This window comes from Symphalangus syndactylus, chromosome 7 (assembly GCF_028878055.3).
Source record: "Symphalangus syndactylus isolate Jambi chromosome 7, NHGRI_mSymSyn1-v2.1_pri, whole genome shotgun sequence".
NCBI lineage: Eukaryota > Metazoa > Chordata > Mammalia > Primates > Hylobatidae > Symphalangus > Symphalangus syndactylus.
Window position 1 is genome coordinate 85556404 of NC_072429.2, and position 26208 is coordinate 85582611.

Below are 26208 nucleotides of genomic sequence, written 5' to 3' on the forward strand. Positions count from 1 at the left end.
CCTTAGGTGGCCATTTTTTTCCATCAGAGAGAGAATATTTGGGCCAGGTCATAGTGCAGAAAAAAAATAAGCAGCTTCTTTTTCAGGGTTTGAGGGTCAAATTGGTCCCAGTGGTTTCATTTCAAGGGTGAGCTTCTTGATGCCTGAGTGTTTCCCATCTGAAAGAAAAAACCGCCTATGGTTTTGTTCTGTTTTTTTTTTTTTTTTTATCCCTGCCCAATAACCTGCAATGGTCCCTGGACCCTGCTATTCGGAATAGTTGCACTCACCGAAGCAGCAGCGGAAACACTTGTTTTCCTCCTAGACCACAAAGAGGACGGAGGAAGGTCGTATTTAGTGGCCCTTACTGACACATTCTTGAAAACCTGCACCCTTGCCTTTCCTCTTAGACCACAAAGAGGACGGAGAAAGGTCGGAGTGGAGGGCCATACCCTGAGGGAGGGAAGGGATCTGCAGCGTTGGAGGAGTGATGCCTTTTGTCCTCACTTCTCATCATATAAATAAGAAGGATATCCCCCCCAATTTTGGAGTCTATAATTTCTGAGGCTCTCCGTATCCTAGTTTCGGGAATAGCCTTTTAATCTTAGGCATCTCTTGGAGAAGTCTTACTTATATAAGACTGGTCATAGTAGCCAAGTTTGTATACAAAACAAAAAACAAACTTAACAAAAATCCAATTTCCTACAGACTAGAAAAATGAAAAAACAAAACACACAAACTCCCCCCAAAGCCTTTATGGTACATACATATAATGAAATCTCATAAAGCAGTAAAATGAATGAATTAGTCATTAAATCTCATGTACGCAATGTTGAATACAACAAGAAAAGCAAGTTACAGAATCCGTAAGAATCATTTCATTTCTATAAAGTTTAAAATATAAAAAACTAAAATAATCTTTTTAAATGAATACATATATCTTTGATAAATCTGTAATGAAAACCAAGAGAATACTAGAAACAAAATTCAGGATAGTGGTTACTTATTTTGGAATGAGGGACATGTCACCTAGAGAAATAGTTGTACAGTAGCTGGTAAGGTTCTGTTTTTAAAAACCTGGGTGGGTACATTAAGATTCATTTTTGTTACTCTTTAACCTGCAATATATTATGAATATTCTTTTTTATTTGTTTAATAATTAATATAAACAATGCCAAAAACCTTAAAATGTCAACATCAGAGAAAGGAAAAATTGCCTTTTTAATTACTAGTTCTGTAGTGTAACAATACAATTGTGTACATTATTTTCTGTATCTCTATTATTTACCTGGAATAAAAATTAATCCATAAATAATTGGATGTTATGCCAAAATGCATGAACAGATTCATAGTCTATTCATATATTGTACAGTGGCTACTTGACAGGATAAAAACATTTTTAAACAAACATTTAGTATCTACAGAAGTTTATTTTACAGGAGAATGCCTGATACCGTCTCCCTGGAATATTCTTTGTCTAGCTTCTTTTCTTTATTTTATGTCTCAGCTTAAATCCTTCTATCCCTGAGAGGTAAAATCTTTTCCTGGCAAGCAAAGTAGGTCCCCCACTTTTATATTGTAATGGTACCTATGATTGTTTTTCACAACACATATAAATTTTCATATTTTTAACAGCTTTAAATTACATATTTATGGAACTGATTCTTCTATCAGTGCCTTCGTGCACTCATATGTAAGGAACATAACGACAGAAGTATGGCTGATTTTTGTATATTGAACTTTTATACCAATTTTGTCAGTTATAATATCTGTGGATTCTTTTGGATATTCCATGTATAAGATCATCTCATCTGCAAAAAATAACAGCTTTACTTGTCCTTTCCAATTCTTACATTTGTAGTTATTTTAATTTTAATGCTTAGGACCTTCACTAGAATGTTGAATCAATTAAAGCAATATCCATGACGTTTCTGATTCCAGGGGCAAAGTTTTCAAAATTTCACCCTCAGTATAATATTTGATGTATTTTGTGTAAATAATTTTGTCATATTAAGTTTCATTTCTATTTCTAGTTTGCTAACAGTTTGTATTACAAATAGATATTGAACCATATGAGGTGTTTTTTTAGATACCCATTATTTTTTCCTCCCATACTTTGTTAATGGGTTAAATAACAATCCTGGAATAGTATTCCTGATATATTCCCAAATAGCCTAGGCTTTGTTATCTTTTAAAATTATCCTTGGATTTAGTGTAAATATTTTGTTTAGAAATTTTGCATCTATAATCAGTGATACTGGCTTGTAATCTTCCTTTCTGGTAATTTCCTTACCTGCTATTGATATAAAGGCTAGGCTGGCGTCATAAAACTTGCTGGAAACTACATATGACTTTTGTATTTTTCTGGAAGCATTTGGGTTTGTTTATTTATTTATTTGGAGACAGAGTCTCACTTTGTTGCCCAAGCTGGAGTGCAGTGGCATGATCTCAGCTCACTGCAAGCTCCGCCTCCTGGGTTCACACCATTCACCTGCCTCAGCCTCCCAAGTAGCTGGGACTACAGGCACCCACCACCATGCCTGGCTAATTTTTTTGTATTTTTTAGTAGAGACAGGATTTCACTGAGTTAGCTAGGATGGTCTTGATCTCCTGACCTCGTAATCCACCTGCCTCGGCCTCCCAAAGTGCTGGGATTACAGGCATGAGCCAACATGCCCGGCTGGGTTTATTTATTAAGAGTTTGTTAGAATTCACCAATAGGACCGTTTTGGCAAGGAGTTTTCTTTGTAGGAAGTTTCTTAGTTGTATTCTTTAAAATATTTGAACAATTAAAATTTTATATTTCTACTTGTGTCAGTTTGGTAATTTGGAGTTTTGTAAGTGTTCATCTAAATTTTCAAATTTATTGACATGAAGTTTTCATAATATAATCTTTCTATCTTTTTCTGTCTGTGGGATCTGTGATGAAGTCTCCTTTTCCATTTCTGATGTCTGCCTTTTCTGTTTTTGTTCTCAAAAATTTTTTGCCAAATTTATTAGACATTATTTTTACAAGTTTATTAGATTTCTAAATAACTAAATTTTGGTTTTATTACTCTAACAATTTTTCTCCTTTATTATATATTTCCTTATACTTATTTTGAGTAAGTATTTTTTTCTCATTTTTTGAGATCGAATCTTAGCTCATGAATTATCAGCTTTTCTTTTTTAAAAAACATGCATTTGGGGCTGAGCGTAGTGACTCACGCCTGTAATCCTAGCACTTTGGGAGGTCGAGGCAGGAGTGGATCACTTTGAGCTCAGGAGTTTGAGACCAGCCTGGCCAACATGGTAAAAACCATCTCTTAAAAAAAAATTAGCTGGGCATTGGTGGTTTGCACCTGTAATACCCGCTACTTGGGAGGGTGAGGTGGGAGGATTGCATGAACTGGGAGGCAGAGGTTGCAGTGAGCTGAGATCATGTCATTGCACTCCATCTTGGGTGACAAAGATCTCTTCTAAAAAAAAAATGCATTTAAAGCAATATATTTCTTTCTAATTTGTTGCCTCTAATCTGTGCCTCTTTTTATTACTAGCTGAAAAATCCTTAAGATAGCCAACTGAAAAGGAAGAGCTAAGTAATGTAGCTTATTACTAAAGAAAAAGGGAAAAACAGTTTTTCTATGCAACCACAGTGATCATTCAAATTATAAAATTAAAAACTCCTAATTACATTAGGTACAGAAATATTATCACACATATACAAGTAACATGATAATACAAATGTTATGTATTTTGGAAAAATCTTATGGAACACGTAGAACTTGTTTGGAAAAAAATCTATACTGATTGAGGCCTGGCGCGGTGGCTCACACCTGTAATCCCAGCACTTTGAGAGGCAGAGGTGGGTAGATCACGAGGTCAGGAGAACAAGACCATTCTGGCTAACACTGTGAAACCCCATCTCTACTAAAAATACAAAAAAAAAATTAGCCAGGTGTGGTGGTAGGCGCCTGTAGTCCCAGCTACTCAGGAGGCTGAGGCAGGAGAATGGTGTGAACCCAGGAGGCAGAGCCTGCAGTGAGCTGAGATCACACCACTGCACTCCAGCCTGGGTGACAGAGCAAGACTCCATCTCAAAAAAAAAAAAAAAAAAAAAAAAAAACTATAGGGATTGAGAATAATCTAAAGAATTAGGTTACCAAATTAGACTTACAAGAATCAGATTTTACCCAGTATCAAGTTTTATTAAAAATTCAAAGGTACAGGTAATTGTGAAAAGCAGAAGGATGAAAAAAGTCTTTCCAGCTCTACTAGCTGTGAGAGTTTAGAAAATTTATATAAACTCTTTTAGTTACAATTTCCTTATTTTATAAATTGAGGATAATATTGCCTACTCACATGGTGTATTGTGTATTCATCTGTTCTCATACTGCTAATAAAGATATACCTGAGACTGAGTAATTTATAAAGGAAAGAGTTTTAGTTGACTAACTGTTCCACATGGCTGGGGTAGGCCTCGAAATCATGGTAGAAGGTGGAGGAGGGGCAAAATCATATCTTACATGGCAGCAGGCAAAGACAGAGCTTGTGTAGGGGAACTGTCCTTTATAAAACCATCAGATCTCATGAGACTTACTATCCTGAGAAAAGCATGGGAAAGACCTCTCCCCATGATTCAGTTACCTCCCACTGGGTTCCTCCCACAACACGTGGGAATTAAGGAGCTACAATTCAAGATGGGATTTGGGTGGGGACACAGCTAAACCATATCATTCTGACCCTGGCCCCTCCAAAATCTCATGTCCTCCCATTTCAAAACCAATTGTACCTTCCCAACAGTCCCCCAAAGTCTTAACTCATTTCAGCATTAACTCAAAAGTCCACAGTCAAAAGTCTCATCTGAGACAAGGCAGGTCCCTTCTGCCTATGAGACTCTGAATCTAGGTAGAGGTTCCCAAACCTCAATTTTTGACTTCTGTGCACTTGCAGGCTCAACACCATGTGTAAACTTGCACCCTCTGAAGCAACGGTCTGACGTCTACGTTGGCCCCTTTTGGCCATGGCTGGGACACAGGGCACCAAGTCCTGAGACTGCACAAAGCAGTAAGGCTCTGGGTGAGACCCATGAAACCATTTTTTCCTCCTAGGCCTTGTGGCTTGTGATGGTGGGGGCTGTCATGAAGATCTCTGACATGGCCTGGAGACATTTTCCCCATTGTCTTGAAGAGTAACATTTGGCACTTTGTTGCTTATGCAAATTTCTGCAGCCAGCTTGAATTTCTCCTTAAAAAATAGGTTTTTCTTTTCTACTGCATTTTCAGGCTGCAAATTTTCTGAACTTTTATGCTCTGCTTCCCTTTTAAACATAAGTTCCAATTCCAAACCATATCTTTGTGAATACATAAAGCTCAATGCATCTAATGGCACCCAAATCACTCTTAAACACTTTGCATCTTAGAAATTTCTTCTGCTAGATACCCTAAATCATCTCCCTCAAGTTCAAAGTGCCACAGATCTCTAGGGCAGGTGCAAAATGCACCAGTCTCTGCTAAAACATAGCAAGAGTCACCTTTATTTAAGTTTCTGACAAGTTCCTCATCTCCATCTTAGACGAACTCAGCCTAGACTTTTTTGCCCATATCACTATCAGCATTTTGGTCAAAGGCATTCGACAAGTCTCTAGGAAGTTACAAAATTTCCCACATCCTCCCGTCTTCTGAGCCTTCCAAACTGTTGCAATCTCTGCCTGTTACCCAGTTCCAAAGTCACTTCCACACTTTACTGGTACCAATTTACTGTATTCATCTGTTCTTACACTGCTAATAAAGACATACCCCAAACTGGGTAATTTATAAAGGAAAGAGGTTTAATAGACTCACAGTTCCACATGGCTGGGGAGGCCTCACAATCATGTTCAAATGCAAATGAGCAAAGTTATGTCTTACATGGGAGCAGGCAAATAGAGAGCTTGTGTAGGAGAACTCTCCTTTATAAAACCATCAGATCTTGTGAGACTTACTATCATGAGAGCAGTCCAGGAAAGATCTGCCCCCATGATTCCATTATCTCCCACTAGGTCCCTCTTGTGATACATGGGAATTATGGGAGCTACAATTCAAGATGAGATTTGGGTGGGGACACAGCCAAACCATGTCACATGGTTAGTGTTAATGGGATGATGTGCATAAAATGGTTAGCAGAGTATCCAGCACATTTAAGAATGCAACAAGTTATATGTTAATGTGATAATTTAGTATTGCTGTTATGATTCTACATAATATATTTAATTTTTAATCTTCCTATGTGTATAATTAAAGGTCTGTTATCAAAATGTAATCCAGATTCATTTCTGCAACTTGCCTTACTATTTTTTTCTTAAACACAGACAGCACTTGTCGGATTTCTCGCCTATAAGTTTTCAATGACCTTTTAATAGAAATGCTTAATTCTAGAAATATGAATGGAAAATGGTCATTTATTTGTACATCTCTTAGGGACTTAGGTGCATAACATACCATAGCACAAGTATAAGATATGATGGCTATCTTCCAAGATGTTTATAGATTACCAGTGGTAAATAAAAGTTAAATAATATAATTGTATCCTTGGTACTAAAAAAACACTGAAAAACAAATGCGTGAGTATAAAGGATGTTAGCCATTGACTTGAAATATTTTCCTAAATTACATAAGCCTAATATATTATGAAAGGTGTTTCAATTGCTCAGGACAGTTATAATACATGTAATCAAATTCTATACATTGAAAATATTTCACATATTCTAAGTTCTACATTTAACAGAATGACATATATAACTGTACTATGGTGATTGAAACATTCTAATGCATTTAAAAAGAATATGTTCTTAAAATGCCAACTTTTCTCAAAACAGTGCATTTATACTCCTGCAATATAGTAAAAGTCCCTGTAAATAATTTTTGTGCAGTATACAACAGCATAAAATACTACATTTTCTTGTTCAGGGAACTCAATGAAGGCAAAGAGGAAAGTCAACATCAACAACCTGATGATTCTCACAATATAGCTGTCCATGTTCAGAGAGCACACGGTGGCCATATTTTATATAGACCAAAAAGAGCCACAGAGAAATTTGAAGAATTCCTAGCTATCTTAAAGAAATTGTAAGTATTTAAAATATATTCCTTCTTCTAGTTGAGTAATTCTTTTGAATGGCTTTATTTTTTAAAGTTTATTGTTTGTGGATAAGTGTACTTTAGTTATGATACAGCACTTGTGGTTGATTCAGGAGAGATGGACACACTGGAGACTTTGTTTCTATATAAATACAATCTTCATGAATTCAGTCTTCAGTGGTGTATCATGGATATAATGCTAAACTTGGGACCCATTATTTTAAAATTAAACTGCAAGCAAAATACGTATTATTTACTGATATTTCCAAATTCTGTTAAAGATGTCCTTAGGTTATCGGAAGGCTCTTCACAAACTGTCTTCCTCATCCAGGAGTCTTTAAATAAACTTACCACACATTACTTTTTTTTTTTTTTTGAGACTAAGTCTTGCTCTTGTGCCCCAGGCTGGAGTGCAATGGCACAATTTCGGCTCACTGCAACCTCTGCTTCAATGGCGTGATCTCGGTTCACTGCAACCTCCTCCTCCCGGGTTCAAGTGATTCTCCTGCCTCAGCCTCCCAAGTAGCTGGGATTATAGGGACCTGCCACCATGCCTGGCTAATTTTTGTATTTTTAGTAAAGATGGGGTTTCACCATGTTGGCCAGGGTGGTCTCGAACTCCTGACCTCAGGTGATCTGCCTGCCTTGGCCTCCCTCGGCCTGGGATTACAGGTGTGAGCCACGGTGCCCTGCCCCATTCCTTTTAATTTTCTAGGATACTTTGTGCTCTAATAGGGACACAACTGCCTGGAAAAGGAGGGGTGTGGAGGAGAAGATTAAATCTCAGTGCAGCCTGATTACCAAAGATGGTATTTGATTTGTGAATAAAATTAAAGTTAAACGAGTACCATGAAAATTATAGAAGAAAATCCTAACCACCTGTCATAGGAGAGTAAAATTAAGCTTGTAAGCTGAAAAAATAGGAAATTCATCTAGAATATGTGATACTGGAATTGAGATTGATAACAGGAACAAAACCAAAAGTGTCAAGACTAGGAATGTTTTCAGAAAAAAATCAATAGCAGGGAATGAGTAATTAAAAATTTGACATTTATGTTCTGAAGAATGAACTTTTTCTTTGTTTAGATACAAAAATACCATTGTGGTATAACTGCCTACAGTATACAGTACAGTAACATGTTGTACAGATTTGTAGCCTAGGAGCAACAGGCTATACCAGCTGGCATAGGTGTGTAGTAGACTACACTATCTAGGTTTGTTTAAGTGTACTCTGTGATGTTTAGAGAATGACAAAATTGCATGATGACAGATTTCTCAGAATGTATCCCTGTTGTTAAGTGACACATGACTATGATTGCAAATTTGAGGAAATATGATTAGAGCTTCCAGAAAATTTGAGAATGGTCAGATTTTTATACTTTTATAATAACAAAAAGGAAACAATGAATACTAATCACTTTTTAGTAAAGCAGGTACAAGGGAATTATAGAAGGAAATCTTAACCACCTGTCATAGAAGAGTAAAATTAAACTTGTAAGCTGAAAAAATTAGAAAATTCAACTAGAATATGCTCAGTAAATTCATTAAAAATATTCTTTAACTGGTGGAAAATCACTAAAACACTGAAAGTGATCTAAGGTATACTATGCTACAATCACTTTAATTCCATTAAACTCTAATGTTGATTAATATTGCATTAGAGTCCAAAATTTTAGTTTCCAGAAACCCATGAATCACTCTGCTGATTTCAGATTGTGCTGGGCTATAAGAGTTTTAATGGCAGTGGTAATTCCTATCTTTTTTACTATAATGAGATAGCAGTTTCCAGATAACAAAGTTTCTGATCTGAGATGCAGGAGGTCAGTAACAGGGACTTCCAAGCAGCTATGATTCTGCACTGCAATGTCAAAATACCAGGAGGTAAATCTAGGTCAATGTCAGGATGGAAACTACAAATGGGTAAGAAGCCTAGTACCTTTTTAACAGTGGACTACCATGAAAAGCAGGAGCCATGGTAGAAGGCTATCCAAGCACAGTGAATAATAGACAAGTTACTTTGCTACATTCTTTTGTGGACCTCCATGGATGCTATTTAATGGCCTGTTTCCAAATACCCAGGACAACAGATTTTGGGTCAGTGTCAGTTTCCAGAACCCACTTCCTCACTCATGTGTGAGAAAATGGATGAGTAGAGAAGATCCTGAAGTACTATACGTCCCCACTTTCAGTGGCTCAGAATTGGGCAGCCAGGACTTTGACATGGCAAAACTCACTGCTGTCAATGGGCGGGCTGTGACAGCCACCAAATTACAGTAGGAGAGTAAATGAGAAGGAAATTCATTTTTATGAGATGTTTAATATTAACAGAAAGCCTTAAGCTCTCTATAAAAAATTTGTGATTTAATCCTCACATCAATGCTTTGAGGTAGCTATGACAAGCTGTTAATAGTAAGTAAAAGATCAATGTATGCACTAAATCCACAAACTATGTTTGTTCTATAGTACATGCCTTTTCTCTCCTCTTCTCCTTGGGACACTAATGTATTAGCTTCTTCTTGTTCTGTAATTAACATAAACTTAGTGGCTTACAACAACATATATTTAGTATCTCTCAGGGTGAGGTTTAGCTGGTCCTCTGCTCAGTGTCTCATGGATCATCAGAGTATGCACTGGGCTGTGACCATTTCTGGAGCATGGGATCCTCTTCCAAGCTCAAATGGTTGTTGGCAGGATTCAGTTCCTTGTGGTTGTAGGACTGACATCCCCACTTTCATGATGACTTTCAGCAGGGGGCTCCTCTTTGTACTAGAGACTCCCTAGATCCTTGCCATGTGGCACTTTCTCAAGCTCTCTTACAACACAAAAGCTTAAATTTTCAAAGCTAGCAAGGGAGAGTCTCTGTTTCTCTCCCTGTTATTCTGCCTAGGTGAAGTGTGATATAACCTAATCAAAGGCCTATATATCCCATCGCTTTTGCAGTATTCCCAAATCATAGATTCTGCCCCCACTCCATTTAAGGAAAGGGGATTGGGTGTTCCCTTAGTCACATTTAGTAACATCATCAATCTATTTATGATGTTGATTGCATTTGCAATGGGGTTGTATGCTTTGTAAACACAACACTAAAGTAATTCAATTAAAATCTATTTATTGATGGATAAGTTGTCAGGTCTGTGGCCTTTTGTTTATCTCTGACTAATTAAACCATGATCAGATTGATGGGCTGTTTAAGTTATGTGATCTAATGAAATTTTGAAAATGTTACCTTCTGTACTTTAAAACTTTTCACTTTGTCATCCTGACTAAAATTTAAAAAAAACAACAAAACATTTTGAGTCACAGTAGCTTTTTAGATAAATACAGGCTGGGTGCAGTGGCTCACACCTGTAATCTCAGCACTTTGGGAAGCCAAGGAGGGTGGATCATGAGGTCAAGAGATGTAAACCATCCTGGCCAACCTGGTGAAACTCTATCTCTATTAAAAATACAAAAATTAGCTGGGTGTGGTGGCATGTGCCTGTAGTCCCAGCTACTTGGGAGGCTGAGGCAGGAGAATTGCTTGAACTCGGGAGGCGAGCTGAGATTGGGCCACTGCACTCCAGCCTGGTGACAGAGCAAGACTCTATCTCAAAAAAAAAAAAAAAAAATGCAAAGATATCTGATAAGATTAAGATACTGTTAATTATTGATAACTTGGTGTGGTATAGCTTAATCATGTTAATTACATCTTAACTTCCACTTCATGTCAGCAGCTCTGAGTAAATACTGATAGATGGGAAAAATAATAAATAATTTTGAAACATTAAAATCATTGGGAGAGGCATTAAAATCATGGGGGTGGTGCCACCATAAAGGAGAGATTTGAGCAACCAGAGGATTACTGAACAGACAGTGGGAGGAAGAGAGGAGACAGAGTGAGAAAAAGAGAGTTGGGAGGCCCCTTTTTAAAATTTTGTATTTTAAGGCATATCAGATTGAATATAAGCTTATCGTGTGAATTAGTTAGGATTTTGGATCATAAGCAACAGAAACTGACTCTGGTTCATTAAAACAATCACAACAAACAAAAAGGGAAAGGGGGACTGATGGAAGAATATCAGATAGCTCTCAAAATAGAAGAACAACAACTAGATGCTGCAGATGATATGAACTCTAAGGCAACTCTGGAATTCTCTTCAAGGTACAACACTGGAATCAATCAGCTATAACTACTTGCGTTTGGGAGTTACTAGGCTCACAGCTTAATTTCAGGGATAGGGAGTCAGATTGTTGTAGTTTATTTTTGTACCCACGCTTGAATAAATGCTGAGGGAGAAGTACACTTTGACAGGCAGTTTTACTGAGTTTACATGCAATTGGCAAAGGGGCAGCATTTCGAAAGAAAATATTTCAGAAGAAGGGGGAAATGATAATAAGTAATATTAAAATCTAGGAACTGAAACATGACTTAGAATTTTAGTTTCTAAATAATTTTGACTTATTTTATTTTTCATCCATTAATTAATGAATCCAACATACACTTTTGAACTCCTCTATGTTTCTGTCAGTATTCCTGGTATTGGGACTATGGGAACACAAAATATTTTTGCCCTCATGGAGCTTACATTCTAATGTAAGAGATACTAAACACATGTATTCTGTCAGTTAGTGATAAGTGCTAGGAAGAAAAGCTAATGCAGAATAAGGGGATAGAGAATGATGGAAATGATCAGAGAAGTCAGATTTTATGAAACAGGAGAAGGAGAAGAGAGAGAGAGAGAGAGAGAGAGAGAGAGAGACATTGCATTCTAGGGAATAAGAGAGACATTGCATTCTAGGGAAAGAAAACACAAATGCAAGAGCCCAGGTATTGCAACATGGTCTGCAAATAGAAAAACAAATTACAAATAACAAAAACCATAATAATTGGCAAGAAAGTCATTGTTGTGAAAGTGCATGAGTCAGATGGGAGACCTGGTGGAAATAGTGCTTCAGAGGTAGCCAGGGACCAGATTATCATTTAGGGTCTCATGGGCCATGAAGGGATTTTAACCTTGGTGTGATTGGCATGTTGTGATTTATATGGCAAAAGGTCACATGTGGATGGTTGACTGTGGGTGCCAAAAGGAGATTCAGGGTGACCTGTTAGAGTGCTGTGAAATTTGTCTAGGTGCAAGATGACAGTGGCCCATATTCTGTGTGAGGGACTTAGATTTGACATGAAGAATTTGATTTTCTCTCTCTTTTTAAGACATGAGCAGGGTTGAATAGATAGTCCTTGAAGCAAATCAGGTTCATTGCTCAATTTGACCACTAACATGGTGGAGAATGCTGGGCAAATCATCTGATGCTCTCACATGTTGGTATTTGATTGCAGTGCCTATAACAACACTGGCTTTTCAAATGCAATTATAAAATACTATGGTAAAAATAATTGGTTTCTTTATAAATGACTAATTTCTGGGGAAAAAAAGTTACGTTTGTATGTATTTGTGGAAGTTGTGGAAAGGGTAGGAGCAGAGAGGGACTTATAAATGAGCTGTGAAATGCAGATTAAGATCCTCTGAGAAAACTTGGCCCTATTGTTTTTTCTTCTACTTTCTCCAATTAACGATGTTTCCTTTGAGGGAATGAGGCATCTGAAGATCATTATGTTTCAGTAGAGCAGTGATGCAAAGCCACTTCTCAGGAATGACTCAGAGGAATTGCTCCCTGGAAGAACATCAGGGTTTTTGCCTTTTAGATTCAGGCTGTTTAAAATCCAAATGCAATATGGTTCTTATGCTGTCGTCCTCTGGTGAAATGGCACATAAGATGAGGAATTGCAGTCTCAAACTATATTTAAGGGCTGCATGCTGATCAAAGAAAAACACTTTGTGGGGCTACTAATTTGTGAAAAATACAGTATTTTGGAGGAAAACTGCACTGCAATGGAGTGGAAGGGGGATTCACATCTAGAAAAGAAAGTTTCCATTTGAAGTTAAAAGGGAACATAGGTTAATAAAGAACGGTGTGGATACTGAAAGTAATTTAGATTTTTGACACAAATGGTGATCATTTATGACAGAAGAATGGGAAATAAAGGAAGAGAGTTATTTGTGTTAAAATGAGTTAGCAAAGGACAGAAATTAAAAACTCATTGACAGTAGATTGGTATTCTAAAAGCGTGTCACGCTGAATCTTGTTCTGTCTGTGGCAGCTAGATTGAAAGTTACATTTGGGATGTACTTGTTGCAAAATGCCTGGCCTGCAGAGTCAGAAAGAACTGTGTTCTCAACTGGACTCCTCTAATCATTAGTTGTATGATCTTGGGCAAATTTCTACCTCCAAAAATTTTATTCACAAAGTTAGAATGTAAAGCCCCAGAGATATTACTTGGTCCATTTTAGGCCCTGTGTGAACGTCAATCTCCCCTCTCCCAAAGAATGTTACATATTGTGATTGCTTTTTAACAAAAGACTGCTATGTTCTTGCCATAGCTGAATTATAAACGGGTTCCTGGTGTCTCCGAATAATAACGTATTTCATTTTTAATTTCTTCAAGAAAGAATATTCAAATTTCTCCTACAACTTATGAATAAATAACAGCTGTTACTTATTTATCATATATTTGCATTAGTTGACAAAGTTGCCCAGAAAATTTTCATACAGGAGTTTAAGAAACTACTATTTGATCATATATTAACTAATATTCAAAAACAATTGTATCTTGGTACCTTTGTTCTATTGTTTGGACATAAGCAAACATCTATTATAATATTTCTTATAAAAATTATTTTTTCACTGTATAGATGTATTATTTCAGCATATATGTGACTATTAAAGCTGAGGCTTCTTGTTTTGGGTGACATAGTTTTGCATTTTATTTTATTTTTCCATAGAAATGTCTTAGTAAGTATTTAGTGTAAGTTCTTTCTTATTAATATTAGGTTTATAGGTGTAACAGAATGTACTTGTCATGCAGTGAGAGATGAGAATCTTATGACTCTATTGGGAATTTTTATCATGTGTTGTATTACAGATTTAATAACACGATGGATGGAACACAAAGTCTTTTTTTTTTTTTTTTTTTTTTTTGAGACAGAGTCTCGCTCTGTCACCCAGGCTGGAGTGCAGTGGCGCGATCTCGGCTCACTGCAAGCTCCGCCTCCCGGGTTCACGCCATTCTCCTGCCTCAGCCTCTCCGAGTAGCTGGGACTACAGGTGCCCGCCACCACGCCCAGCTAATTTTTTTTTTTTTTTTTTGTATTTTTAGTAGAGACGGGGTTTCACCGTGGTCTCGATCTCCTGACCTTGTGATCCACCCTCCTCGGCCTCCCAAAGTGCTGGGATTACAAGCGTGAGCCACCGTGCCCGGCCCAGAACACAAAGTCTTTTAAGAATATCTCTTGTAACAATTATCTGTTGAACTATCACAAAAATCCATGATTTCATTAAAAGATTTCATGTCTGACTGTACAAAAATATTGCTTGCCTTCCTCATGCAGTTATTCTTACAGACTATTAAAGTCATCTTGAATGTTAGTCCTACATTTATCAAAATGACTTAGTTTCACATACACGCAATTGTGTTTTATATGTATGAGCAGAATGCTTTTGTACTCGAGGAGTTACCTCATGATATGAAGAACCATTTTAGGGAAACATAGATAATTAAGTCCAGGTTCAAGTCATACAATGTCTAGAAAATTTTGGCAAGATTTGGTTGTTTTTAGCAGAGTGTGGGTCTACATGGTCACTGTTCTCAGTCAAACCCTGGATCTATCTGCGGAGAAGTAATAACTTGGCAGTCTTTAAAAACCTGGAACATAATTCCTTATTTGTCTCTCCTCTTTCATTCACTGAACATTTAGTCTAAGAAAATGGTGGTTTAGTTGGTTTAATTTTCAAAGGTGATATTATAATAGGCTTGGTTTGGCTAAAGAGATGAAAATGTGGTCAGATGTCCTTAGTACGTTTGCAGTATCCATTTGTGGTTCTGAGGAGATGTGTGTGTATGACTCTACCTATTTGATTGCTTACATAAAATTTGATTTCCAAATGAGCCACTAAATTGGGCTCATTGTACAGCAAGGTCCACCAGTGTATGGTTAAAGGTTCTTCTTCATTAGATATTTGTCAGCTAGACTGATGTGAAATCTACGTTGGACAAAAATTCTTCCCTGGAGCCTTCATGCCCAATTTCATTTTTTTGTAAACTGATAATTATTACCATATTCCTGTTTAAAATTTCCATACACTACTTTTCACTTTTCATTTTTTTATTTTTGTGGGTACATAATAGATGTATATATTTATGGGGCACATGAGATGTTTTGTTACAGGCATACAATGAATAATAATGACATCATGGAGAATGGGGTGTTCATGCCCTCAGGCATTTATCCTTTGTGTTACAAACATTCCAGTTATACTCTTAGTTACTTTAAAATGTACAATCAAATTATTGACTATAGTCATCCTGTTGTGCTATCAAATAGTGGGTCTTATTTATTCTATTTTTTTGGTATCCTTTAGCCATCCCTACCTCCTCCCAACCACCCTACTACCCTTCCCAGCCTCTGGTAACCATACTTCTACACTCTATGTTCGTGAGTTCAATTGTTTTGATTTTTATATCCCACAAAGAAGTGAGACCATGTGATGTTTGTCTTTCTGTGCCTGGCTTATTTCATTTAATATAATGACCTCCAGTTCCATCCATGTTGTTGCAGATGACAGGATCTCATTATTTTTATGTATGGCTGAATGGTACTCCATTGTGTATATGTACCACATTTTCTTTATCAATTCTTCTGTTGATGGGCACTTAGGCTGCTTCCAAATCTTGGCTACTGTGAACAGTGCTACAGTAAATGTGGGAATAGAGGTATCTCTTCAATATACTGATTTCCTTTCTTTTGGGTATATACACAGCAGTGGGATTGCTGGATCATATACCTCTAATTTTAGTTTTTTTGAGGAACCTCAATACTGTTATTCACAGTTCTTGTACTAATTTAGATTCCCACCAACAGTATACAAGGGTTCCCTTTTCTCTGCATCCTCACCAGCATTTGTTATTGCCTGTCTTTTGGATATAAACCATTTAAACTAGGGTGAGGTGACACCTCATTGTAGTTTTGATTTGCATTTCTCTGGTGATCTATGATGTTGAGCATCTTTTTATATGTCTATTTGCCATTTGTATGTCATTTTTTTGAGAAACATCTATTCATATCTTTTGCCCAATTTTAAATCAGATTATTAAATTTTTTATTATAGAGTTTTTTGAGCTTCTTATCTATTCTGGTTATTAATCCCTTGTCAGAGGGGTAGTTTGCAAATATTTTCTCCCATTCTGTTGATTTTCTCTTCACTTTGCTGATTGTTTCCTTCACTGTGCATAAACTTTACAACTTGATGTGATCTCATTTGTCCATTTCTGCTTTGGTTGCCAGTGCTTGCAGGTTATTACTCAAGAAATTTTTGCCCAAACCAATGTCCTGGAGAAGTTTTCCAGTGTTTCATAGTAGTTTCATAGTTTGTGTTCTTAGATTTAAAACTTTAATCCATTTTGATTTGATTATTGTATGTGGGGAGAAATAGGGGTCTAGTTGTTGTTCTGCATGTGAATATCCAGTTTTCCCAGCACATTTTGTTGAAGAGATTGTCCTTTCCCCAATGTATTTCTTGGTACCTTTGTCAAAAATAAGCTCACCGTATATATATATGGATTTATTTGTGGGTTCTCTATTCTGTTCCATTGGTCTATGTTTCTGTTTTAATGCCAGTAACATGCCATTTTGGTTACTATAGCTCTGTAGTATGATTTAAAGTCAAGTAATGTGATTCTTCTGGTTTTGTTCTTTTTGCTTAGGATAACTTTGGCTATGCTGGGTCTTTTGTGGTTCCATATAAATTTTAGGAGTATTTTTTCTATTTCTGTGAAGAATGCCATTGGTATTTTGATAGAGATTGCATTGAATCTGTAGATTGCTTTGGGTAGTAAGGACATCTTAACAATATTGATTCTGCTAATACATGAACATGGAATATTTTTCCATTTTTGGTGTCCTCTTCAATTTCTTTCATCAGTGTTATATAGTTTTCTTTATAGATATATTTCACATATTAGTTAATTCCTAGGCATTTAATTGTATTTGTGGCTATTGTAAATGGGATTACTTTTTTGATTTCTTTTTCAAATTGTTGATTTTTGTATTTTGATTTTGTATCCTGTAGTTTTACTGAATTTGTTTATCAGTTCTAATCATTTTAGGGGGGAGTCTTTAGGTTTTTCCAAATATAAGATCATATTGTCTACAAATAAAAATAATTTTACTTTTTCCTTTGCAAGTTCGATGCCCTTTATTTTTTTTCTTCTGTGTGATTGCTCTTGCTAGGACTTCCAGTACTATGTTGAGTAACAGTGGTGAAAATGGAGATCTTTGTAATAATGTTCCAGATCTTAGAGAAAAAGCTTCACTTTTTATCCCATTCAGTATGATACTAGCATGGGTCTGTCATATATAGCTTATATTATGTTGAGAGATGTTCCTTTTATACCCAGTTTTTTGAGGGTTTTTATTATGAAGAGATGTTATACTTTATCAAATGCTTTTTTTTTTTTTTTTTTTTTTTTTTTTTTTTTTTTTTTTTTTTGAGATGGAGTCTCGCTCTGTTGTGCAGGCTGGAGTGCAGTGGTGTGATCTCAGCTTACTGCAACCTCTGCCTCCCGGGTTTAAGCAATTCTCTGCCTCAGCTTCCCGAGTAGCTGGGATTACAGGTGTGTGCCACCATGCCTGGCTAATTTTTGTATTTTTAGTAGAGACGGGGTTTCACCATCTTGGCCAGGCTGGTCTTGAACTCCTGACCTCATGATCCACCTGCCTCGGCCTCCCAAAGTGCTGGTATTACAGGCGTGAGCCACCACATGCAGCCTATCAACTGCTTTTTAGGTATCAGTTAAAACAATTATATGGTTTTGCCCTTCATTCTGTTGATATGATGTATCACTGATTGATTTGCATATGTTGAACTATCCTTGCATCCTGGGATAAGTCTCACTTGGTCATGATGAATGATATTTTTAATGCATTGTTGTGTTTAGTTTGCTAGTATTTTGTTGAGGATTTTTACAGCAATATTCATCAGAGATGTTGGCCTGTAGTTTTCTTTTTTTAGTGTGTCTTTGTCTGGTTTTGGTATCAGGGTAATACTGGCTTTGAGAATGAGTTTGGAAATATGCCACTGTCCCCTGTTTTTCAGAATAGTTTGAGTAGGATTGGTACTAATGCTTCTTTAAATGTTTGATATAATTCAGCAGTGAAGTCAGGTCCTGGGCTTTTCTTTACTGGGAGACTTTTTATTACAGGTTTGATCTTTTTACTTATTATTGATCTGTTCAGTTTTTGGATTTCTTCCTGTTTCGATCTTAGTAAGTTTTATGTGTCTAGGAATGTGTTCATTTCTCCTAGACTTTCCAATGTATTTTATGTGTTCATTTATTCTATATATTCCAAAGGATCATAGTGGCTACTAATGATCCTTAGAATTTCTGCAGTATCAGATGCAATGTTCCCTTTTTCATCTCTGATTAAACATTGCTTTTCTACTGTTTGCTTTTTGATATCACAAATTTAATAACTTTACAGTAAATCTTTGTTTTTAAGTTTTCAGCACTTAGGATTCTTATTTGAAAGCAACAGAGGCTGATTCTTAAGCTAAAAGAAAAATTATTAAGTTTCTAGTTATTTACAATTATTTTCTTAAAATATATTTAATATCAGGTAAAAGTACTGATAATGTAACTATTCCTGATCTTTTTAGCTACATTCAGTTTTAGCAAGAATATAATAGATAGGCTGGGCATGGTGGCTCATGCCTGTAATCCCAGCACTTTGGGAGGCCGAGGCAGGCGGATCACCTGAGGTTAGGAGTTTAAGACCAGCCTGGCCCACATGGTGAAACCCCATCTCTACTAAAAGTAGCTGGGTGTGGTAGTGGGCACCTGTAATCCCAGCTATTCGGGAGGCTGAGGCAGGAGAATCACTTGAACCTGGGAGGCGGAGGTTGCAGTGAGGTGAGATCGTGCCACTGCACTCCAGCCTGGGTGACAGAGTGAGACTCCATCTCAAAAAAAAAAAAAAAAAAAAAAAAAAAAAAAAAAGATATTGCCCCTACCAATAAATATTAGCTTTTAAATTATTTTTAATTTTATAGAACAACAAAAGACATCTTGTTTAATTTACAGTTATTTTAATTTGCCTTTGTTTCCTTGTTAAGCTAAATTTTCTTTAATCATTTATTAGCCATTTGTATTTATTCATGTTGGTGTTGTGAAAAAAAAAAAAAATCTTGGGATTACCAAATCACTAAGCCAAAGGGAAAATCAAGCTAGGAACTGCTTAGGGCAAACCCGCCCCATTGTATTCCTAAAAAAGATAGCTACTAAGATTAAAAAGCCGCATACCTCCCTCACAATTGCTCCCCAAGGAAATTCCTTGCAGACAAAGGACCAACAGAACTCAGGAGAAACCCTTTGCTCACTGAGATAAATGCATATCTAATTGCTTCCTTTGGAAAGGAATCATAAATTCAAGATAATATAACCATTTGTCTTCTATCTACCTATGACCTGGAAGCTTCCTCCCACTTCGAGTTGTCCCACTTTTCTGCACCAAACCAATGTCCATTTTAACACATATTGATTGATGTCTCATATCTCCCTATAACATATAAAACCAAGCTGTTCCCTGACCACCTTGGGCACGTGTTGTCAAGACTTCCTTAGTCTGTGCCACAGGTGCATCCTTAACCTTGGCAAAATAAACTTTCTAAATTGACTGAGACCTGTCTCAGATATTTTGGGTTCACAGTGTGAATTATCTGATAATGATTTTGCCCATATTTTCTACTGTGCTTTAATTATGTACTGCTGATATGCAGAGCTATCTATATTTTATGTAGATATATTACAGAATAGACATAGTACCATTTATGGAATGGAGAATAAAATTTTTCAGAAAAATATTTTACCTAATATATTTATCCAATATATATTTGCTGGTCATGTGAAAATTTAACAAATATCAAATGAAAAAGAAAGAATATATATGTGTGTGTACCTATATATCATATATAGCATATGTTATTAAATGTATAAGCATTTTTATTAAAGTACAACTTATATATAATAAAAATGTATATTTTAAACTGTGCAATTTGATAACTTTTGATACACGTATAAAGGTGTGATATAAACCAATCTGTGATATAAACTGTGCAATGTGATAACTTTTGACATGTATAAAGCTGTGATATAAATCATCACCACAATTTAGATAATGAACATATTCATATTGCTCCTAAGAGTTTCCTTGCAATTTTTGTCATTCTTTCCTCTTGTGTGTCCTTGTGCCCACCCTCTGTTCCAAGCAACTACTTATCTGCTTTCTGTCAGTATAGTTTATTTTACATTTTGGGGGGGAATTAAATAGCATTAATTAATACATGGAATTAAATAGTATTATTTTTTAGTCTAGCGTTTTTCACTCAGCATAATTATTTGGAGCTTGAGCCATGTTGTGTTGCATAACAGTAGTTCTTCCTTTTCCTTTCTGAATAGCAATCCACTGTATGAATATAAAATAGTTTATCTAAGTGTATGTTAATGAACATTTGTGGCTACTATGAATGAGGCTGCCATGAACATTTATTTATAAGTCTTAGTGTGAGCATGTGCCTTCATCTCTCTTCAGTAAATACTTAGAAAAGAAACAACTTAATCATTGGGTAGGAACAATGTAATCATATGTTAAACTTCTTAAGCAACTGCCAAACTATTTTTCAAAATGGTTGTATCATTTGGTATAGATAATAATTGTCTGTGAATGTCAAAATGTCCTATGGTAGTCACAGTGAAAAATACAATTGACAAAGAAATTTGGTCACCTCTGTGATTTACAATAACCCTAATTATGATTGATAACACAATCTCAGACATCAGAACTCTAGAAATCCCATACAATTTTGGAATACATGTTAACATTTTTCACTAAAATATGGCGTGAAGATCAAACACCACCTTACTCCAACAATCCTATGCAGGCCGAGCACGGTGGCTCATGCCTGTAATCCCAGCACTTTGGGAGACCGAGGTGGGTGGATCACCTGAGATCAGGAGTTCAAGACTAGCCTGGCTAACACACTGAGAGCCCTGTCTCTACAAAAATACAATAATTAGCCAGGCATGATGGCGGGTGCCTGTAATCCCAGCTACTTGGGAGGCTGAGGCAGAAGAATCACTTGAACCCAGGAGGTGGAGGTTGCAGTGAGCCAAGATCGTGCTACTGCACTCCAGCCTAGGTGACAGAGTGAGACTCTGTCTCAAAAAAAAAAAAAAAAAAAAAAAATCCTCTATAACTAAACATGTTAAATAATCCTGTTTATCACTCCTTTGGACACTCCAGGGGCTCTCTTTAGCATTGAAATGCTAGGGGTTAGGAAAGACAATTTTGAAGCTTTATAGGCTCAACACACTTAATAGAATTTCAGGTTATTATAAGTCATCCATTTAAATCATGACTCAAAGTGAAAACCTTTATTCACTAAGAGGGGAAGACCTCATCTTCCAAACAATCTGTCTCTTGTCCTTCCCTTCTTTTGTCAGTATCTTATTCACAAAGCAAACAAAAATCTTTCATTGCATGAAAATCTTGTTAAAGAGAAAGCAACATTTCCCCCTTGCATTAGTCTATTAATGTCAACCCCAATTCTTTAAAAACTAAAACCTTACAGACAAATCCATTTAATCTTAATCAGTTTGACCATGAGCTGAGATTCTTATAAATCTTTTATAATACTTCATAAATTTTTGTTAAAGAGCATATTAGTTCCTCAGGAAAACCTTGTTGTGTTTTTATTTTAATGTTCAATTTACAGAAAAACCAAATAATACTCTTTTGAATTTAGTCAATATGTTCACACACAGATTTTCTCTTTAAAAGATTAATTTTTACAAACCTTGCATAACTTGTTTTAGTCATTAGCATTATCTTATCTAATTTAAAACAATCATTTAATACACTGAACGAGATGAAAATTTACATTCCATGTGTTCTTATATTCTTTTACTAAAGACACATTTTACTCTCCTTACACACCTTGTATGTAAATCTACTTTCAGTAGACTCCACTACATGTTTTAATGGTAGCTCTTAGCAATTTTTAATTTTGAAATACCTGGTAAGTTATTTTAGTTACATACTTAGATGCAGATAAGGCCTGACTATTTCCAGCATAGCTAGGAGCATGGCATATGTCCCCAGGCCTTACCAAACTGTAAAGCAGGAAAGGTGAACAATTTTCTTTTTTTTCTTTAATTATACTTTCAGTTCTAGGGTACATGTGCACAACATGCAGGTTTGTTACGTATGTATATATATGTGCCATGTTGGTGTGCTGTACCCATTAACTCGTCATTTACATTAGGTATATCTCCTAATGCTATCCCTCCCCGCTTCCCCCACCCAATGACAGGCCCCAGTGTGTGATGTTCCCCTCCCTGTGTCCAAGTGTTCTCATTGTTCAATTCCCACCTATGAGTGAGAACATGCGGTATTTGGTTTTCTGTCCTTGCGATAGTTTGCTGAGGATGATGGTTTCCAGCTTCATCCATGTCCCTACAAAGGACATGAACTCATCCTTTTTTATGGCTGCATAGTATTCCATGGTGTATATGGGCTACATTTTCTTAATCCAGTCTATGATTGATGGACATTTGGGTTGGTTCCAAGTCTTTGATATTGTGAATAGTGCCATAGTAAACATACATGTGCATGTGTCTGTATAGCAGCATGATTTATAATCCTTTGGGTATATACCCAGTAATGGGATGGCTGGGTCAAATGGTATTTCTAGTTCTAGATCCTTGAGGAATCGCCACACTGACTTCCACAATGGTTGAACTAGTTTACAGTCCCAGCAACGGTGTAAAAGTGTTCCTATTTCTCCACATCCTCTCCAGCATCTGTTGTTTCCTGACTTTTTAATGATTGCCATTCTAACTGATCTGAGATGGTATCTCATTGTGGTTTTGATTTGCATTTCTCTGATGGCCAGTGATGATGAGCATTTTTTCCTGTGTCTGTTGGCTGCATAAATGTCTTCTTTTGAGAAGTGTCTGTTCATATCCTTTGTCTACTTTGTGATAGGGTTGTTTGATTTTTTTCTTGTAAATTCAAAGTTCTATGTAGATTCTGGATATTAGCCCTTTGTCAGATGGGTAGTTCATAAAAATTTTCTCCCATTCTGTGGGTTACCTGTTTGCGCTGATGGTAGTTTCTTTTGCTGTGCAGAAGCTCTTTAGTTTAATTAGATCCCATTTGTCAATTTTAGCTTTTGTTGCCATTGCTTTTGGTGTTTTAGTCATGAAGTCCTTGCCCATGCCTATGTCCTGAATGGTATTGCCTAGGTTTTCTTCTAGGGTTTTTATGGTTTTAGGTCTAACATTTAAGTCTTTAATCCATCTTGAATTAATTTTTGTATAAGGTGTAAGGAAGGGATCTAGTTTCAGCTTTCTACATGTGGCTAGCCAGTTTTCCCAGCACCATTTATTAAATAGGGAATCCTTTCCCCATTTCTTGTTTTTGTCAGGTTTGTCAAAAATCAGATGGTTGTAGATGTGTGGTATTATTTCTGAGGGCTCTGTTCTGTTCCATTGGTCTATATCTCTGTTTTGGTACCAGTACTATGCTGTTTTGGTTACTGTAGCCTTGTAGTATAGTTTGAAGTCAGGTAGTGTGATGCCTCCAGCTTTGTTCTTTTGGCTTAGGATTGACTTGGCAATGCTGGCTCTTTTTTGGTTCCATATGAACTTTAAAGTAGTTTTTTCCATTTCTGTGAAGAAAGTCATTGGTAGCTTGATGGGGATGGCATTGAATCTATAAATTACCTTGGGCAGTATGGCCATTTTCACGACATTGATTGTTTCTATCCGTGAGCATGGAATGTTCTTCTATTTGTTTATATCCTCTTTTATTTCACTGAGCAGTGGTTTGTAGTTCTCCTTGAAGAGGTAATTCATGTCCCTTTTAAGTTGGATTCCTAGGTATTTTATTCTCTTTGAAGCAATTGTGAATGGGAGTTCACTCATGATTTGGCTCTGTTTTTCTGTTATTGGCGTATAGGAATGCTTGTGATTTTTGCACATTGATTTTGTATCCTGAGACTTTGCTGAAGTTGCTTATCAGCTTAAGGAGATTTTGGGCTGAGATGATGGGGTTTTATAAATATACAATCATGTCATCTGCAGATGGAGACAATTTGACTTCCTCTTTTCCTAATTGAATACCCTTTATTTCTTTCTCCTGCCTGTTTCCCTGGCCAGAACTTCCAACACTCTGTTGAATAGGAGTGGTGAAAGAGGGCATCCCTGTCTTGTGCCAGTTTTCAAAGGGAATTCTTCCAGTTTTTGCCCATTCAGTATGATATTGGCTGTGGGTTTGTCATAAATAGCTCTTATTATTTTGAGATACATCCCATCAATACCTAGTTTATTGAGAGTTTTTAGCATGAAAGGCTGTTGAATTTCATCAAAGGCTTTTTCTGCATCTGTTGAGACATCATGTGGTTTTTTTCTTTGTTCTATTTATATGATGGATTACGTTTATTGATTGGAGTAATTGGATTTTTGGTTTATTTTTGGCGTAATTTGGTTCTATTTATATGATGGATTACGTAATTGATTACATCCCAGGGATGAAGCCAACTTGATTGTGGTGGATAAGCTTTTTGATGTGCTGCTGGACTCGGTTTGCCAGTATTTTACTGAGGATTTTTGTATCTATGTTCATCAGGGATATTGGTATAAAATTCTTTTTTTGTTTTGTCTCTGCCAGGCTTTGGTATTAGGATGATTCTGGCCTCATCAAATGAGTTAGGGAGGATTCCCTCTTTTTCTATTGATCTGACTAGTTTCAGAAGGAATGGTACCAGCTCCTCTTCATACCTCTCGTAGAGTTTGGCTGTGAATCTGTCTGGTCCTGGACTTTTTTTGGTTGGTGGGCTATTAATTATTGCCCCAATTTCAGAGCCTGTTATTGGTCTATTCAGGGATTCAACTTCTTCCTGATTGAGTCTTGGGAGGGTGTATGTGTCCAGAAATTTATCCATTTCTTCTAGATTTTCTAGTTTATTTGCATAGAGGTGTTTATAGTATACTCTGATAGTAGTTTGTATTTCTGAGGGATCAGTGGTGATATCCCCTTTATTGTTTTTTAATGCATCCATTTGATTCTTCTCTCATTTCTTCTTTACTAGTCTTGCTAGCAGTCTATCAATTTTGTTGATCTTCTCATAAAACCAGCTCCTGGATTCATTAATTTTTTGAAGGGCTTTTTGTGTCTCTGTCTCCTTCAGTTCTGCTCTGATCTTAGTTATTTCTTGCCTTCTGCTAGCTTTTGAATGTGTTTGCCCTTGCTTCTCTAGTTCTTTTAATTGTGATGTTAGGGTGTCAATTTTAGATCTTTCCTGCTTTCTCTTGTGGGCATTTAGTGCTATAAATTTCCCTCTACACACTGCTTTAAATATGTCCTAGAGATTCTGGTATGTTGTGTCTTTGTTCTCATGAGTTTCAAAGAATATCTTTATTTCTGCCTTCATTTCCTTATGTACCCAGTAGTCATTCAGGAGCAGGTTGTTCAGTTTCCATGTAGTTGAGTGGTTTTGAGTGAGTTTCTTAATCCTGAGTTCTAGTTTGATTGCACTGTGGTCTGAGAGACAGTTTGTTATTATTTCTGTTATTTTACATTTGCTGAGGAGTGCTTTACTTCCTACTATGTGGTCAATTTTGGAATAAGTCCGATGTGGTGCTGTGAAAAATGCATATTCTGTTGATTTGGGGTGGAGAGATCTGTAGATGTCTTTTAGGTCCTCTTGTGGCAGAACTGAGTTCAATTCCTGGATATCCTTGTTAACTTTCTGTCTTGTTGATCTGTCTAGTGTTGACAGTGGGTTGTTAAAGTCTCCCATTATTATTGTTTTGGAGTCTAAGTCTCTTTGTAGGTCTCTAAGGACTTGCTTTATGAATCTGGGTGCTCCTGTATTGGATGCATATATATTTAGTGTGGTTAGCTCTACTTGTTGAATTGATCTCTTTACTATTAGGTAATGGCCTTCTTTGTCTCTTTTGATCTTTGTTGGCTTAAAG

At 36.4% G+C, this 26208-nt stretch overlaps 1 protein-coding gene across 7 annotated transcripts in view; it reads left to right on the forward strand.

The window, feature by feature from the left end:
- CNBD1 (cyclic nucleotide binding domain containing 1) overlaps positions 1–26208 on the forward strand; it is a 757690-nt gene that overhangs the window by 62206 nt on the left and 669276 nt on the right. For all 7 annotated transcript variants that reach the window (XM_055286700.2, XM_055286699.2, XM_055286698.2 and 4 more), the window contains exon 4: positions 6906–7064. In XM_055286700.2, the coding sequence (XP_055142675.1) occupies positions 6906–7064 (159 nt within the window). The remainder of the gene's footprint in view (positions 1–6905; positions 7065–26208) is intronic.